We start from the raw sequence: 18,969 nt of genomic DNA on the forward strand, positions 1-18,969 counted from the left end.
CAAGCGGCAACTCCTTACGTCGTACGTGTAGGGAATCAGTCGAGGTCATCAGCGCACAAATTGGATTTTAAAGCACACACCTGGAATGAAAGTGCGTATCAATGCGAGTGTGTTTTGCTGTCTGTGTGTGTTTTGAGTGGGGAGCACAGGTGGTGCATCTGCCGGTCACCTCGGTTCAGTCAACCGATAGCACCTGGTTCTGTGCCTTGACCTCCTGGCAGCAGTGAGCCTTCGATACTTCACATGGCCTCAAAGTGCACCTAGCCTGGCACAAGTCTCGTGGTGATGGCAGCTGTTGTTGTATTTGTGTTGGTGTAGTAGTTGGCACACTATGCTAATAACCTGGCAGCCTCAGTTCGAGTCCTGTTTATGGCTAACATCAATGATGAATATCTGAATAGGTTCTGGGCCTCAGCTAGGTCGACTCAGCCGTAATAGTACCTGGTACATCGTGTAGACATCGATAATGTAGAGACAAAGGTGGCCGATGCAGCTAATTCGGCTGTGACGGTCCCACCTGATGACGGAGACTTGTGTTGCCTCCGAAACGTCGTGATTTTTTGTTTTATTTTATTTTCATTAATTTTGATGTTTTACCTACGTGACTTTACCGAAAAAACCTAAGAATAAAGGTGGCCGAGTGTGTTGCTTGGTCTTTAATTGGTGCTCGCTACCAGCACTTGCCCCAACAGTCTGAAGGCTCTCTGGGTATAATTGTATACCTGGCCACATGCGTATGACCGTGTTTTTTTGAGTGTGCTATTTTTGGTTATTTTATCCAGAGACCCCCCTGCTGCTTATCCAACCACAGTTTCAAGTTTTGTCGAATAGACAAAAGTCTTTTCATGACAACACGAACAGGCGACGTTCTACGCCCGTGAGACGAAGAAGGTTGTGTGTTTTAGTTATCAGCAAATAACCTCGACCAAAACATCGCCGTTGGTGTCCCGTGTGTTTCAGGAGGAGGCTGGCCCGTGGATTGACTGCCGTGCGGTGGGAGGAGCGGCGCGAGCCCCCGACGAGGAAGGCGCCTCGTCCCTCAGCCGGGTTTTTTTGTCCGCACCCCGTCCCTTTACGTGCGCCGCACCTCTCCTCCTCGCCAAACCGCAATCATCTGGTCGCCTGGGCCAGGGAGAAGCGGGCGGGGGCGTGTGCCGAGTGGGGTTAAGCGTGCGGTGCGCTTGAATGCGGCCACGCAGTAGAGCCGAGCGCACGCCGAGAGAGAGAGAGAGCCACGGCACTCGCTCAACCAGTTTTGGCAGCCGAGTTTTTCTTCACCTGGTGGTTTTTTTCTCTCTTTTCAACAATATTAATTTAAACTTTTCGGCAAAGTAATTCCGCGAGCATGCGCCGCGCGCGCGCCTGATGTGCCCCCCGAGGGACGCGGAGGTCGCGACGCGCGCAGCGCCGTTCGTGCGTGGGTGGGGCGGGGAGCTGCCTGGCACCGATCGTCTGGCGGGGGAGCCATGCGCAAGCTGGCGGCGCCGACGCCGCACCTCCCAGGGGCAGCGTGCGGCCCCTGGGAGCCGAGGGACGGCTTCGTGGTGAGCGGCGGGGGCGGGGGCGGCAGCGGCCGCGCCGCCATCCTCGGCAGCTTTGAGCGCACCGAGGAGTTTGGCGTCCTGGGTCCGGGGGCGCCCTACGGAGAAGAGGTCTGCGAGGGGTGCGGGCGCGAGATCGCCTGCGTGGATGACGTTGGCGGGAGCGGCAGTGCCCGGCTGTGGTTCGACGACGACGAGGAGGAGGAGAGGTACATCGAGACGATGTGCCTGCGGCGGCAGGGCAGTACCAGCGATGAACTCTTAGAGGGCTCCGACTGCATGAGCACGAACGGGATGTCGCCCGTGCGGTCCTGCTACGGAGATCCGAGCGTTTACCTGGACGATGCTGCGGACACGGAAACCGACGCCTCCTCTCACCCCGACTTCTACGATGGCGGCGTCTCGTCGTGCGGCGACGTTCCCTGTGCCGTGGACGCCTTCGACAACCACCCTGGCGGGCGACGCACTGAAGCGACGGTCCGCATCGCCGACGGTGCACACGTTCACCAGGGCCGCGCGAGCGACACGCTCAACTCCGGCTCCGGCTCGCGAAGTGGAAACAGCTTCTCCGACTACGGCAGCGCTGACGAGTCCCCCGGGCCCGGACACACGTCGGTCCGCGAGTTCCGCTCCGACTCGGACGCCGGGACCTCGGAACAAGGCCAAAGCTACACGTGCTTCTTCCTGGTGAGTTCCAACGATCCGCCGAGCGGCGCGGAGGCCCTGACGCCCGACGGCCCAGGCGGCACCGCGAGAAGCGTCCCGTCGACCAATCCCGCGAGCGAAAACGCCCCACGCGCCAGCACCGGCCACGCGCCGCTGAAGCCTTGCCGCAGCGTGGACGATCCCGCTTGCTCGCGGCCGAGGCTGCGGGCCGCGAAGAGCGCCAATGGCGCCTGGTGGGCTTCTCTGGATTCGTCTCCAGCCGGAGCCTCCGTGGTCCGAGAACATTTCCCCGCTCCTGCCGCCGGCGCTGTCGGACCGCGCTCCCGGAGGAGCGAGCGCGAAGACGCGGCGTCGCCACGCTTGGCCAGCGTTCGTCAACGGGGTGGCGAAAGCGCTGCGCCTACTACGCCGGACAGCGAGGAGCGCGGGCGAGAGCGCCGGCCGTCTCCCGCAATGCATCGTAACGCTGGCTTCCCCCATCAAAATATAATGGCCCTTCATTGCCATCATCCTGCAGAGTCCGTCTCCGAGCCGGTGCTACACATCTCCAGCCAGGCCGACGGCGGCCACCTTCCTCTGCAGCTCTCGGTGAGCTTTGACTCCATACCGTGCCACTCTCCTCTGCAGGCCGTCCAGTGGCCCACGAACATCAACGCGTCTGGTCACTCGGCCCTGAGGGCTTCTCTGAGCGAAGGTCACGACCCCAACGCGTCGATTACGGACCACAGGCTCGGAGACTGGAGAAACCACCCGTTTCACACGAGGCCCAGCGCGGCCACGTGCTACTTCCGTCGCCCCTACGGCAGCTTGCATCTCTACGACAACGACGATTATCCCGAGGACGAGGACGAGGAGGTCGACGATGATGGAGTCGGTTACGGGAGCTCCAGGGCGGCGCTGCACCGCGCCAGTGCCAAGCTGCTGTGGCCCATGTGGCAGAAGCAGGAGAGAGCGGGGCGGCGCGCCAAGGAGCAGGCCGACGGCAGCCTCGTCCGGAGGGACGCGACGTCGCCCGCGGTGCGCGAGCGCGGCCGGGCGCAGGCGCCGACCCGGCGGCGCGATCCCGCCGGGCTTCTGACCGAAGTGGCGATGCCAGAATGGACGAGAGAGGAGCGGCTCGACGGCGGCGATGGCGGCGACGGCGACGACGACGGCGGCGGTGGGGTCTGCTGCGAGGGGAGGCGGCGCAAGGCGAGCTCTGTGGTGCTGCTGCGCCGATACCGGCGTGGCGGATTTGAGGTGAAGAAGTCGGTGTGCCCCGGCTGCTGGGACCGCTGCGGCTGGATGGCGGCGGCGGCGGTGGCGGCGTACCGGCCCACGGGCCGCTTCGGCGGCGCGTGGCACTCGACGTCGCGCCCGCAGCCCCGTCGCAGGAGGCGCCTCCTGCATCTGCACTACTATCGCAAACACAACTCGCTTGGGGCCCATGGACATCACCCGGGCAGCTTCTGGAACGAGCAGGACCCAGACGGAGCGCTGAGCATCCTGCGGTGCATCCGGAGTCTGGGGCAGGGCTGCCCCTCGAGAGAACACAACGTGAAGGTAAGGGCTGCACCCTTCCGCCCTCTGCACCTTGCACCCTGCCCCCTAACCCCTGCACTTCGCACTCGGGCTGTTGCGCCTGGCATACTGCACATGAGACACGCAAGCTCTGCGCTCAGCATCTTGATCCTGATGAGCCAGGCCCCACTCGCTAGTCGTGTCGCCGTGGCGATGGGCGATTTGCTCTCGTCCCCTCTTGGTGCCGAGGTCTGCCTCGGTAGAGCTTGAAGAATACCGCTCGACACATTTGAAACGCCGTGTCACGGACTGCCTTGGCAGCGCTATTTCATTATAAAAATAATTTGTCATCACATGGGTTTCATTAAGAAGTAGCAGAACTGTTTGTCGTCCTGTCCTTATTCAAATACGCCGAGCAATTTGGCATCTTTAAAAATATAATCTATTCCTTTTCATGGCTACTACCGGTATCGTGCACTGCAATTCACCGTATTTGCGATGTCCTCCGAATCGAGTCGCAACTCTCACCGGAGCGGAAGATGGAACCCACCGGGGGGAGGGCCTGGCGGTGCGACCTCTTCTTTCACCGTACGGCAATGCTCCCCACCTTCAGCAAGCGCCCTGAGCGCCGTCGTGCAGTCAAACTGCCATCGTAGACTGCACGGCGTGGCCAGGCCCTCATCCAGCAGTGGATTGAAAATGGGTTCTTCTTTTCTGTTCCTGCGTATGGCAGCGATACGTTCAGGAGCTGAATGCCAATGTCGAGGTCTGCTGCTGGCCACAACGAGAGGGCTTCAGGAGAGAGACGGTTCGTGTTGTTTTGCTGTTCCTCCTGCTCCATTGAAGGAGCGCAGGCTACGGCGATTTACTCTCTGGTCCACAGTTTGGGTTTCATGGCCACAATGGCACTGTGGCTTGTGTCTGTCATTTTACACTCAGCCGGTGGATGTTGCGATGCCAGGGGGCATGCGATGTTTGAATCTCGAATGAGGTGTCTAATCCTGACTTCCTCGTTGTTCCACTCTGTCTGCCAGCATTCACTTTGGTCATAATGCACCGTGAATTTAAATCAATGATTGTCAGACTGTTCCTCGACAATGTTTTACGGAGTCCGGCTTCACTGCCTTTGACCAGAGGTTTGGGTGATGAGAGCTCTGGGCGTCTGGCGTTTGTTATTTTGGGCAGACAGGCGGTCCAGCACGGGAAGGCGCGTTAAGGCATCGGCTGGAAGGGTCTGACGTGAGTGGGAGCACACCGACACACGCGCTCACGTTTGACCGCAGCCGCTGCTTGCTCCACGTTGTGCTGGCGCACGGCGCAGGGCGTCTTGGAAGGGCACGCAGTCGCGCGGTGCAGCGGACCGCCCCTCTGCGACAACACGGTGATACCACACACGTCGAGACCACAGCTGTACGGCGGGACACGGCATATAGCGCGGTCTAAAGCACTTGCTCCGCCGCAGCGTTAAGGCGATCTTCATAGACCGGTTCCCAAGTCTTGAGACGACCTCCCGGTGCCGATTGGCGATCCCCCCCCCCCCCCACCGTGTTCGAGAGGGCAGGTGTCAGCGTGAAGCCGTGCTGGGAAGACACTAAACATGCGTGTATTTGCTCACACGCACAGATAAATATTGGCCAGTTAATGACTCTAGACATTTTGTTGATCGGTAGAGTTTATAAATGTACCATTTACCACATCCTCCTGGCAAAGGGTGAAAGTTTATTTATTAAATCCCCCCTCCACCCCCCCTCTGTCCACCAAGCGGTGTAAATGGACAGGCACCACGGCCACCGTTAGGTCAGCAGGGCACGTGCGGTCACGTAGAGTCTGTGCATTGCCACTGCTTCTAAGACGACTGGCCCGTGAGGAAGATTAGGCCAACGATCTCCCTTTAAAGGGGCTCAGTAGAGCTCAGTCGAGCGGGGAGGCCCTTCCACCAGCAGTGGCATGGGCGAGCACTTGCGGTGGCTGCACCTTCACCTCTCGCCTGCATGTTCTGTGGCCCTAAGGACGTTGAGAGGCACACACAAGTGGAAGACAGAGGTGCACGCAGGGCGAGTGCAGGGTGTGCGATAACATACCCATTATTAACTAATGATTTCTCGAAAAATCGCCAGGTGTGGGTGTGAGCTGGGCCAAGCTGCAGTCTGGCAGTGGTGCAAACTCTCTCTCCCCTAGCAACCCCGGTGTTTGTGTGAAAAGAAAAAAAACGCTATAATAACAGCTAAAATAACAACTGGATGCCGGTGGTTTAACGTGCCAATTAATCAGATGTGGGGGCTAATGGTACTGGAGTTTCGTTCAGAAACGTGACCCAACTTTGGACGAGCGGAGTGAGTTTTACTGGAGCGTGCAGGCATGTTGAGGCGGCCCCACAACTCCAGAGCTACAGACGCGTGAGGGCGAGGTTTCAACATTTCTGGAGCGTGTGACACACCACACATTTCTACAACAGAAAGAGCTGTGCGTTCTGCTGCATTCTGGGTAATATCATTGAATGGGCTGCCTTGACAGTCCACGGGGTTTGACAGATAATGCCCAGATGCAGGCAACGCTGGTTACCTGGTTGAGCACTCGGCTCCCGCAGCGTCTCCACTCGCGCACACGCGAGATGCTTGCCACAGACGCACATCCAGCTCTCTCCGGCTGCCTCTCCGGGTCGTATTTCATGCGCTGGGTTGCTTCGTCAGGAGCCTCGAACCGGCTCCCGGCCTGTGCCAATGTAATTCCGTTGCCAAAGAAGCTCCCCGGCACGTGGTGCGAAACGTCGATCGCCGTGCCCGGACAGCGTGCGGTACGACACGGAAAGGCAGCGGAGGGCTGCACAGCGCAACCGCGGAACCCCCTACGCAGCTCGGTGCACCTCGCCAAGCACTGGCTCGCTCTTGACATAATGTCACGTGTTGTTGATCATTTAACATTCCTTGCAGAGAGGTGTTGGTTTTTAATATTTGAGTCGGTTCGTGAGGATGTTAAGGAGTTGATGTGTTTAGGAAAGGGGAGTGGTTTCTGTTTGTTTTAATTGACAGGAAAGTTTTTGTTTCATGGGGTGGGAGAGGCCATGGGGTTTTGAGTTCGTTAAATGCTCCAACCGATTTGGAACTTCCAGCTGACGGCTGGAAGTTAAATTGGCTTCAACGAGCAACGTGCCGGCGTTTCTCCTTCCCGACGTTTCCCAATATAATTTGCCTTGCTTCTTATGAGAGGAATGTTTATTTGGGTGAAATGCATATTACGTGTCCAGGTCATAACGCCGGATTCTTCTCCGATTAGAATGTTTGAAATCTCATCTTTCAATAAGATTTCAAATCCATTCTTTTTACTTGAGTAAATACGCTCCGCAATGCTGGCAAGAAGACGCATGATGACATGCAGAAGCGTGCACAGTTTGGTTGTTTCTTTGGCAACGAGCGAACATGGGACACATGGTGTGGCGTGTGTGTGCGTGCGTGTGCCTGGTGGGGAGACGCGGTGTCGCGGCTAGCGAGCTTTGTTACGAACCCGGTGACCGAAGTCAATTCCCGCTCATGAGCAACACCAGTGACGGTTTTCTGAACTGGTCCCGGGCCTCCGCAAAGTCGAATTGGCCTCAAATGAGTACTTGGTGCGGTGTGTAAACATCACCACTAGGGAGACAAAGGCTGTCGGGCGTGGTGCTGGTCGCCCACCCCCTCGTGTGCCGTTATGGCCTTCATAGGTGCTCGCTAACAGCACTTGCCCCAAAACTCTTTTTGTCTTAGTGTGCGTGCGTGGGCATGTCGGCCCTGAACAACCGTGTGCACGTTTCTTCATGTGCACGTGTCAAAATGTAAACAAAACTTACAATTTTGTCAAGTGCCAAACGGAAACGAAAAGGAGGATTCTTGAACGCAGCTGTGCAAGCCTTTGAATGTTATGCACTCGTGTGTGTGCGTGTGTGGTTTCTATTGGCACTCCACAGTTTTGCCCCACATCCTGTAGGCTACACAAGAGAGACAGAAGAACCTGGCAAAGGTGGTAACCAAGCTCAGGTCCATGCAGCGTGGAACACAATCTGGAGAGCGTCCCGAGAATCATTGCGCCTATTCTATACGGGAAGAGGAACACGTGGGTTAGAGAACATCCACAAGTTGTGGACTGTTTAGAGAGCTCGGTGGCTTGAACCAGATGCGGCGCCAGACGGGGTACGATGGCCGGTGGTGGAGAGCCACCGAGGAACGACTGAACGACGGATCGTTTCGTCGTGAGGCTGTGAGAGATGACGACGGCTTGGGGAGGCCTTCATCCAGCAGTGGATAGGTTCGATGACGATTTCTCCGAAATGTAAAGTGGTTGCGCAATAAGGAAACGATTGTGAAGCGAGTGAGTGAGCATTTGTTGTAAAACAGCAAAGAGCTCTCATGCGATCAAGCACGATCCTGCCACGCTGGATAGGAGTGGGCGACTTGCAATCGAAACATTGATAGTTTCAATTGGCGTCAGGAGTTCGACATACATACAGCTTGTCATAGGAATGTGGAGTTTTCACCACTGGCTCAGGAATGCAATGTAGTACATTTGACTCAATCAATTCGATGAGTATTGGTGCCTTATCATTTGGGAAATCCATCGCTCTGTGTTGCTGCTACTGCTGCTCCATAGTTTTAATAAATATGCATTGCTGTATGCACAAGGGGGTGAAACATTGGTCTCAGGCATAACCTGCAACTTGCAAGTGTTTGTGTACACGTGACTAGGCCCCTGCACTGCTGCATGTCAACTTGCAGCATTCCTGTTGTGGGCGGTTGTGTGAAGTACATGAGGGAGTGTCGTTGAGTGAGAGAATGTAGACAGGGGGAGTTCCCCTCTCTCTGCACACCACGGAACAACCCCGTGTTCGCTGATGCATTATCTATATCACTGTATAGGTCCCACATGTAGACTCGGATGAGCTTGACAAGATAGGCCGGATCAGATGGTGGGGTGGGATTGTAATAGCAGGCTGTTTTAAGGACGAGGTTTGTTGAATTTTAGAATAGCCAAGGCTACTGTGACATGGCATTGTGACTTCCAAATCATTTGTCATATGAATGGCCTCTTGATCTTATGACTCTACAGTACATTTAGATAATAAACAGCATAGCCTATGGCAAACATATTCCAACTTTACTGGAAGCAATAGTGCCAGCAACGTAACCCAACCTGTGCATGGTGAGTTTTTACAGTGGCTGCTGGGCCTAACAAACTGTGCGTATGCCCTGGTTTCTTTGTTTTGTTCAAGGTGGGAGATTTGTGGAGGGTATCCAGACAGTTGAATGACCGTATTCGAAGCAGGTTCCCTGGGTAGGGGTGACACCAGCTGGTGAGATAACTAGGGGAATTACACCCACCGGTGTGCAGGACAACTTGGGGCATTAAAGCCCAGTACATCGCAGGCCAGATGGTGCAATGGGGATTTTGCTGTTGACCTTATTTAATATTAATGATTTGAATCTAAGTTCAAGTTTATTTTATTTAGCCTGGCGAGAAGTGAAGAGACCAGGATAGTCTTCACGAGAGCGGCCAACCTGGGTCATCGAAATCGCGCAAAGCGTTTACGTAAAAACTAGAAGGACAATGCAGCAAATATAAATTATAACAAGCAGGACTCACAACAACGGCGTTATAGAAGATAAATCAGGGCTAACCGAATTTTTACCTATGCAAAAATGTAATTGATGTCACGTACAAAAATAACTGGGGATTCTGGGGTCAACTGTACCATAGTTCTACAGTAAGCTGCTAAGTGACATGAGAGTTTTTTTGCAGCTCAGAGTTGATGCTAGGTCCGAATGAAAAATACCTCGCCAACCCAGAGATCACACGTACCTTTTTTCAGAGCTCCACATTAATACCAAACCAGTTTGGCGAGTGGAGGGTGCTCGATTAATGTATGTCCAGTCACCAGTGCAGAGTCAATGTCATCAGCTGGTATTGCAATTGATGTTGTTAGGCCCATGTCTGAGGGCCTCGTTCTGGAGATGAACAATGCCTTAGTGCTCCGAGGGGGCTGCTGGGTGATGGCATGAGCGTGGCAAGTGAGGGAAATTCACTCTGTGATATTTTAGGGGGTCAACAGTAAAAACATGCTTCTCCCAATGCCTGAGACAATAAGTGAGGTTACTTTGTAAATTAGCAAAAACAGTTTCAACACAACCTCAAGTATACGAATACAGTGACGTAGTCTATCGTGTGTGATACTCAGTTTATTTAGTTTGGTGTAATTGAGCATTTAAACATCGTGACATAAAAAATAGTTCAGTGCTGGACAGTTTTGCCAAGGGGTCGATAAATACTATTTAATTTCGATGTCAGATGTGGCATTAGTCTGTTCTTAAACGTCTTTGTGGTAAGAAAGTGGAGTGAACGCTTGGCATTGCGCGAGTCGTTACACCGGGGGGTGTAAAATTCACGTTTTGGTTATACGGCACGGCACTGATATTGTCACAGAGTGGCCGGATAAGTGAAGACAGCGGTGAGTTGAGGCCCTGGGCGAGTAGCCACTTTGAAGCCACACCAGGCCGGTGATTGCCAACGCCATTGCACGAGGCGAAGAACAACAAATCGCGTGGATTAAAATAAAAATCTTGATTTGAAGCTTTCGCGACTGCAGGAATCCATACATTAAGACGATTGCTTGTGTGGCGATCGAAACGTCATGATCTATTATTTGTTCTACCTACGTGACTCGACCGAAAGCACGAAAGAGGAAATATAAACTTGCTCTGAGGACAAATTGTTGCTTGCACGATTTGCGTAGATGACCCTGATGTGCACGCATTATTGGACGTGGGAGTTTTGTGCGCGTGCGTGTTCATGTCGATGCCTACCCCTCGCTCTTGTGGTACGTGTGTGCTTGTGTGCACATGCCTTTTGTGCCGGGCTCTGACAGGTTTCGAGACAGACTGACTCAGACCGCAACGCTAGACCAAACTGTTATGCAAATTATCCAACTCGCTCTTACTCAGCCACAAGCAGCAGTTTACCCAGCCACCGAGTAACCTCGCGCAAGCCTCCACTGGGAAACGTGACAGAGCTTTGACACATCCCTCCTGCAGATTCCTGTTCTACAATCCCAGTGGTCTGGGTCCGATTCCTGAACCCCATATTCATCACCTGTCACCCGTGGTGAGTGGTGGCAGTCTAGCCCTCTGCTGGATTAACTTCGTCTAAAGTTAGTAGCTGGAGACGAAGATGGCGTGGTGTTGACCACGCCAATGTCTTGAGCCTTGTCAATTTAATACATATGAGCTCAAATATGGGCAGTTTCCCTGACAAGGCGAAAGCTCAGGATAGTTGTTTTTGTGTGTAAATTGGATTCCACTTCAGATGCAGAGAACCTACTCCATACCTTCAATTCATCTCGCATCGACCATTGCAGTGTCTTGCTCCGTGGTGTGGCTACAAAGGTGCTTAAACAACTTTTCGCGTGTGCAGAATGCGGCTGCTTGGGGGTTCACCAGAACACAACCAGATGGCATTGCGACCGTGTTGGCCTGTCTGCACTGGCTTCAGTTTCACACGGGATTCCGTTTAAAATCTTATCGCTAACCCACAAAGCTCTGAACCGCCTTACCCCAGCCCGCACCCGAGACTCGCTGCTGCTGCACCCATGTCCCCTCAAGGCCTCTAAGATTTGGGCTGCAGATCTTCTCTGCTGCTTCCCCAGGTCACAGAGGCTGCGGCCTGGGGGGGGGACCGAGCGGCTTCCTGTGCAGCGGCCCCACACTCTGGAACTCTCTCCCACGGCACCTCAGCACCTTGAAGTCTGCAGACATTTTTATTTATTTTAAAAACTATTTGTATACTTCCGTTTATTCAACTTTGAGCTTATTCAGCAAAGGGCTTTTTATTGACTTTATTTTACCATTACTTAATTCACAGCTTAATGAGTTGATTTTCCGAGTGTTTGCTGTCGTGTCTTGGTTTATAGATCGGGAGACCCATGAATCTGGCCTTGTGCTGCTGCTGCTGTGAATGTCACCGAATGTCGTTGGCGTTAGGGTCGGGTCTCTAAAGGGGTAACCAGGATGCACGTTGCCCTCGTGCCACCAACTCACGGCCAGCCACACTCGTCTGCCTTTCATCCGCAGAATCTTTTCCTTCTAAAACAACCATGAATTCACGTGTTTTGAGTTTCGGCCTAGATTCAGAAACTGCTATCAAACTCGTGCTTATGTAAGGCCTCAGATTGTGGCTTTGTATTTTAACCTTGTCCTGCCATGCTCACCATAGCTCTTGAAGAGCTGGGACGCTGGTGCCTGAGTAGCAATGTCGGATAGTGGAGAAGCGCTGTCCACACGATGGTGCAGCACAAGGTCAAATGTGTCACCGGATAGTTGGTGGTCATATCACTCCAGTGCTACAGTCTCTCCGCTGGCTTCCTGACCGTTCACGTTAATGTTCCAACTAGTGATGGTTTTGCCCCCCCCCCCCCCGCCTGTACCTCTCTCCTCTAGCCCACTTTATTCCCCGTCGCGTTATCTCCGTTCCAACTGTGGAGGCCTTTCTCCTTACCAAGCTGCCCCACAGTCGACTCTCCCCCCACGGGGAGAGTCGACTGTGGGGCTTCTGCCGCTGATGTCTGGATTTCTCTCCCTCCTGACCTTTGTGGGATCAAGACTCTGCTGCCCTCGTTTCAAGTCGAGACTAAAGACCCCGTTTGTTTAAGTCGTGTGCACAAAGCGAAAGCTTTTTATTTCCCTGTGGAGCGTCTGGAGATGCGGTTGCTTTATAAATATTCTGTTTTGTAACAGTGTCTTGCATATTACGCCATTTCAACGAACCAATACTAAACCCGTGTACAGTAATGCACCGACTAAAACAATCGGGTCCGGATAACATTTGGCCTGTGCGTGTAGGATAATGATGAATGAGTCATGTCTGGCGTGCTTGGGATTGAAATTAAAACAAAGTATGCTGGTGGATGGGTGGGGGTTGAGGGGTTGATGGAGAGGGGGTGCGGCACGTGGTCCGGAGCGAGGCATTTCGGAGTGGCGGGGAAGGAGGCGGCGTGGGATTAGAGAGGCGATTACTCCCACGCGTCGCCCACGCGACTCGCGGGCACACAGACCCCGTGTCTTGTGGCCAACAAGGCCCCGATTGAGGCCCTCGACAATAGCGGGGCCACAACGCCGCCTCTCCCCGACGGTGGCGGCTGGACTATAATCGCTATTTATTTTCTGATTCATTTTATATATTTATTTTTCCTCCCCTCTAGCCTCTGCCCCGTCTTCTTTTTCTGCTATGACCGTGCCCCTTTGTGCGAGAGGCAGATTAGCATTTGATGGCACGCGAGGCAGCCCCCACTGGACATTGTATCCAACGTCCGCTGCCAAGAGTTCACTCCCAACGAGAACCGCTGGCTCGCCAACCCCGCGCGGTGTCCTGGAGTGCAACCTCACTCACTGCCACGCAGTATTTCTGCAGCAGCAGCAGCAGCCGTGCCACTGCAGCTTGCCACTTAGGAGGTGGAGAGGGAGGATGCTGCTGCTGCTGCCATCCAAGACGCTGTTAAGTGTCATTTCGCACGATGGATTCGCGTGCTGTTATCTCTTTGTGTCCCTTGGCTCAGACGTTTGGCCCCAATTAGTGAGCCTCCGAAATAGCCGTGGGTCTGTCGCTTCACGGAAAGGCTCTATCGACTCGGTGTTAATGCTCTTTGTCTCGGTCGACTCCGCCTCTTCCATTGGACCGCTTGATTCAGTGTTTTTCTCCCCTCGACCTTGGTCGAATGGGGGTCACCGACTTGAGTAAGGGTCAGCCTCCGCTGCTCGCTTCGACGGATTGCTTGTCAATCCGTGGCACGCGTCACGTTGCTCCAATAGCCGTGCCTTCCTCCAGGCTCTCGTTGAGCTGTTTCGCTATTGATGCACCTGCAGGTGCTAGGTTGTGGCCAACAAAGGGAGATGATTTTACTCCAAAGGGCTCAGTGCCCCCTCGAGCTCCCGAGTGCTCGCTCTCGAGGGCTCGTGTTGTCGAGACAAGGGGGGTGTGCGGTGGTTTATGTGTCCGAGTGCAGGACAGAGGTGTATTGTAACACATTTGGATCGGTTTTAAAAGTCAAAGTTTCTTTCCAATCAAACACGTGGGGCGGTATTAGGCTCCGTTTAAGCCCCAAGCCGAAGGTGGAAATTCCACATTGTTATGACGGAGGCCAGCTGCAGGAGTGACACTCTTGTCGGCTCACAAAGTGGCAGACGCTAACAGCGGCGATTAAACGCTCGCTTCCTTCTCAACGCACAGTATTAAAGTTAAACTCAAACATCGAAACGGATCCGCCGTCGGGGGTAGGTGCTGGAGATGTGTGGCTCCAGCAAGCGATCGTCTCCTCATCAATGTCGTGATGTTTCCTCGCTTCAAGTTAAAAACAAATGCCTCACAAGGATGTTTTTCCATCAACTTCGCAGTATTCATTCACATTCACTTTTCCCAATGCCACCGTGTCACCTAAATATTTTACTTATCACAGCCCAGTAATTAAACAGGATGGCTAAAAGAGATAAACTATCGACAGAGATGCCGTATTTTCGTTCCCTTTTTGGGCTCCCTTGCATTTTAAAGAGATTGGAAAGAGTTATTCAGGACTCTGAGCACAATGACCATTATTTGTGCGGTGGGGATGGGGAGAGAGCCGGAGGGGTTGGTGCATCGCGCCACGACCCCAGACACCTGGGGTCGACCCTCACCCGTGCACACTGGAGGCCCGTGGCACCCAGCTCTGTCCTGGGACTCCCCAAGGTCAACCCGGCCTTGAGTGAGTACCTCTTGCGGTGTGTAAAAAAACAAAAGCAATGGCAGGGTGTGGTGCCGGCCACACCTTTCCCTGTGTGGTGTGCATGCCTAAATAGGCGTTTGCTATCAGCACTTGTCCCTGCAGTCTGTATGGCTAAATGGAGGGCGGGGGGTTTTGTCTTTTGTATGCTTGAGTTTGCTGTCAACATTCCATCTCTGGGCATCAGAGATCATCATGAGTTGAGTCGTGGGATGAGTGGTCCTGAAGAGATAAGCGCCCCCATTGTACTGAAGACTCTGTGCAGCAGCAATGGGGTGCAGCACAGAAGGGACAAGCCGTGTGTGTGTGTGTGTGCGTGTGTGTGTGCGTACGTACGTGCGTGTGTGCGTGTGTGCGAGTGCGTTCGCGTGTGCGTGTGTGCGCGCGTGTACGTTCGTGGCCTGGGATCTTGGTGGGTGTGAGGCCGAATCCACGGATCGGGGAAGGGGGCGGACGTCTCTCTTCCCAGCGACAGGGTAACCACAGGACAAGCTGGGAATTTTCCAGAGATTCCCACTCGCAAAAGTGCCTTGGGAAATGTCAAACAAATTACTTTTAGTGGCATGGTCACAATAACCTGGTGGGTTCCATCTGCCTACAGGAAGCCCCCTCCTGACTTTAGTTGTTATCCTACGAGGGCGTCTGATAACCCTCCACCAGGGCCCGTTTAGCCGCCGCTTCTGCACGACGGACCACCGAGTAGGTGAGTGGTTGGGTGAGTAGGTGAGTGGGTGGGTGAGTGGGTGTGTGAGTAGGTGAGTGGGTGGGTGAGTAGGTGAGTGGGTAGGTGAGTAGGTGAATGGTTGGGTGAGTAGGTGAGTGGGTGGGTGAGTGGGTGAGTAGGTGAGTGGGTGAGTAGGTGAGTGGGTGGGTGAGTAGGTGAGCGAGTGGGTAGGTGAGTTCCAGGCCAATGGACCGCTGACCGCGAAGCCGTGACGTTTAATTCGCGATATTCGAGTGCGCGGAACGATCTGGCGGTCGCCATGAGCTGACTAGCGGAGATGGCGGCGATTGATTGTGGAGTGGACCGGCACTCACAGCGTAAACTTGAAGGGTATCTATAAAAAATACACTTTTGTGACCGCATGATAAATAGTTTTGTTGCACTGATTATTCCTAAAGAGTATGAAGCCGACACAGCAGCGCGTACCGTTTGTGGATGATGGCCCAACTGCTGTGGACTAACACGAGACCGAGGAGGCCACCACACCTCGCCATCGCCGCCTTCCCTTTGCCAGCTCCTGCAGCTGTTCCAGCTTTGCCATGAAACAAAACAATTGACACCCAGCCTCCCAGTCTCAGTGGCCCACCACTCGGTATGCCACGAGGCTGCACAGCCACATGAATCACGCCAATTAGATTCATTGACAGCTTCCAAATTGTGTATATTGGTTTGCTTTGATACGTGTTTGGTACAAATGTGAAAGTATAAAATATAAATCCTGTATTTTCAATTTGAACTTTAACACGTTTATATTCGATGATTGGATACCAAAGTAGTTTAATCGTTTACCATTATTGTCCAGGCTACGAGCGTTGCTGTGTTTTGTTGCGTTGGTAGCCACACCGTCGGTTGTTTAAGTCGCCGTGGTGTCGCGCGTTTCATAGACGACTCTCACAAAATTCAACTGGCTGTAAAACCTCATCGTTATCCGGTCAAATAATCATACTCTTTGGGTCTTTCGGTAAAGTCACGTGACTTTACTGAAAGACCCAAAGAGTATGGATTCCTGCAGTCACGAAAGCTTCAAATCAAGATTTCACAATAATTGTTAAACAATGACACCACGAACGCTCCCCACCATGGCGATTAACAACCCGTAGCGATCGACGTTGTCAGGGGACTTCATAACTGTGTAGGTCATATTTCCTGGCGCCTACTACCATCTGCAGACACTAAAATAACACGCACACACATACCAAGCACTCGGTGGCCACCCTAGCACGTCCCCAACCGTGGGGTCCAGGGACGTTATCGCTTCCCTCTATCTGTGCACGGCGGCTGTGAGCAGAGAGAAGGCAGTCGGTGGTGTGCCGCACTTTGTGTGGGCAACCAGATTTGCCGGTTAAAACTGATGGTCATGCGCCAGCAGCGATTCGCACACACCACAAAACCGAGAGTTCTTCAAAACATCGCCGTGCCAGCGCCACCGATAACGCCGCCGCAAAGCAGAGACGCATTTTGTGGGCATTGTCCACAACGGTGAATCCAGTCGAGTATTTTGGTCTATGGGCTCTGGCCCTCGTAGGCAGTGGTGGTGGAGAAACAAGAGTGCCACGTTTGACTCGGACTGCAGTTGGAGACCGCACGTTACGCGCAAGCACACAATGAGGGTACTCCGTAGGCAGCAGGGAGGACAGCTGTGGGTAAAACTAACGCGCTGTCGTTAATCCGGTCTGTGCTGTCGGCTAATTTGGTGATTCGTGCCAATACCTTTTGTCTTATTGTCTACAAACCCTTTGTTCTTTACGTTACGCAGAGAAGAAATCGCCGACAGAAAAAGGCGGGCACCGTAGTCGGCCTCGGAGGGGGTGACAACCCATGCGACGTTACAGCGTGCAGAACAGATCTTGTGCCCGGCCTGCAAGACTGCAAAGAGTATTCTCACCAAGCACGCTGACAATGCAGGGTACAATGCAGGGTACATTTGAGAGTACAGTACACTGCAGAGTACGCCGTGAGCAGCGACGACGCTGAACGCGGCGTTACCCTCCTCCTGCCCTCCTCGGTGAACACCTCGCAGCCGTTATGGACGATCCCCCCTCCCCCCCCCCCCCCCAATCTGTAAACAGACTCGGCAGCAGCAGGGGAACACGTTGTCAGAAAAGTGCCCCACGTGCTGTTGTGACAATCTTCATCTTCGTACGGCTCGTGTTGGCGTAGAGCGGCGCTGTGGTTGAGCCGGATGATTGCGTCGGGAGTAGTGGAGTGGTGCATCGCTGTGATGATGATGATGCCTCCTTCTTTGTATCTGTTGTTCGATGTCCCGTGACGCTGGACTGGGTGACCACAGTCACACACCAGAGAGGTATGTTGGTCAGGTGGCTTCTGATAAAGAGCTATCGAGCTCGGTGGGCCTTACCTGGTAAATATTTTTCAAATTTTTTTTTACATTTACAGATGTGGACATTTGGTTGGGACACAGCAACACAATGGTTTACTGTTACGAATTATGTCAAGGCACTTTAACATCAACTTTACAGCAGGCATCCTGCTTTGGCAGTACCACTTGCACTGCTGAGCCAGATGCAAAGCCGAAACGCCCATGTGAAATAAAACCTATTTTTTTGTGTTTGGCCAGTTTTATGAGTCTCAGCCAAGTTGCTTGTGTACAAAACATTGGTTTTGTTCTTTGTTCTTTCAAGCCCAGAGCTGGGATTTACTTGGATGATTTGGCGGAATGATCAACTCCACCATGCACAGTTGAAGAGTGCAGCTGGGTTGTTGTGTAAGTTGGGGAGAAAAAAGGCGTTTGATGTAATTTCAAAGTCGTTCCGTGATATTCGATGTGTCTGTGCAGCAGTCGCGGTTTGGAGCACGTGTTTTAATCATATATATGTAAATGTGCGAAATTAAAACCCGGCTCCAATGTGGAACGTAATGCCATAATACTTGGACGTTGCAAATGTCAAGAAGGAAAGGACTGCGTTCCCCCGCGTGATGAAACGCTCTGGAAAGTGAGACGTGGCCTGAACTCGTGCCCTGTGTCAACGTCGTTAAACAAATCTGGCGCCACGCGGACACAGAAATAGGCCGCACCTACAATGAGCACGGTTAGCTACGTACGGTGCGAAAGAAGTTCAATGTACATACATACGGCTTGTTATAGGAATGTGGAGTTTTCACCACTGGCTCAGGGATCTTAAGATGCACCCCAGATTTGGCTGTAAAACATAGGGGGGAAAGTTTCTCGTACAATTCAGAGAATACCCCGTTTTGTTCCACATTGGCAAGCAATCACTTTAACTGAATTTTATTTGTCGAGGGTAACAAAAAAATAATAACAACATCTCGTCTCCGCGAATTTGTTGTCTTCTTCAGCGTGCTCCCGAGCCGTCGCTTTCCTTATTTCCTGTGCGAGTGTTTTACTCTTCAACCAGGAGCCCGCCTACCCCCGCATCCCACTCCTAATTGCATCTCCTCATCCCCCGCAACTCCGCGCCGCCGAAGGCGCCGCGAGGCGTCCCGTGGCGCTGCGCTCTCCGCGGGATGTGGCGCGATAATCCGCGAGGAAGCGGCGCGCACACACATGCACACGCACAAACGCACGCACGCACACACACGCACACACGCGCACAAACGCGCACAAACGCACAAACACGCACGCGCACGCACACGCACAAACACGCACGCACACACACGCACACACACGCACACAAACATGCGCACACACGCAAAGACACACACGCAAAGACACACACGCAAAAACACACACACACATGCACATAAAGACACACGCACACAAAGACACACACACACAGACACACACA

The 18,969-nt window shown here is 53.4% G+C and overlaps 1 protein-coding gene across 3 annotated transcripts in view; it reads left to right on the plus strand.

Moving 5' to 3' along the window:
- Positions 1 to 18,969, plus strand: part of PLCE1 (phospholipase C epsilon 1) — a 94,575-nt gene that overhangs the window by 26,981 nt on the left and 48,625 nt on the right. For all 3 annotated transcript variants that reach the window (XM_078599626.1, XM_078599628.1, XM_078599627.1), the window contains exon 2: positions 961 to 3,749. In XM_078599626.1, the coding sequence (XP_078455752.1) occupies positions 1,467 to 3,749 (2,283 nt within the window). In that variant the 5' untranslated portion in view covers positions 961 to 1,466. The remainder of the gene's footprint in view (positions 1 to 960; positions 3,750 to 18,969) is intronic.

The sequence above is a fragment of the Lampetra planeri genome, chromosome 12 (genome assembly GCF_965212315.1).
Source record: "Lampetra planeri chromosome 12, kcLamPlan1.2.h2, whole genome shotgun sequence".
Classification (NCBI taxonomy): Eukaryota; Metazoa; Chordata; class Hyperoartia; order Petromyzontiformes; family Petromyzontidae; genus Lampetra; species Lampetra planeri.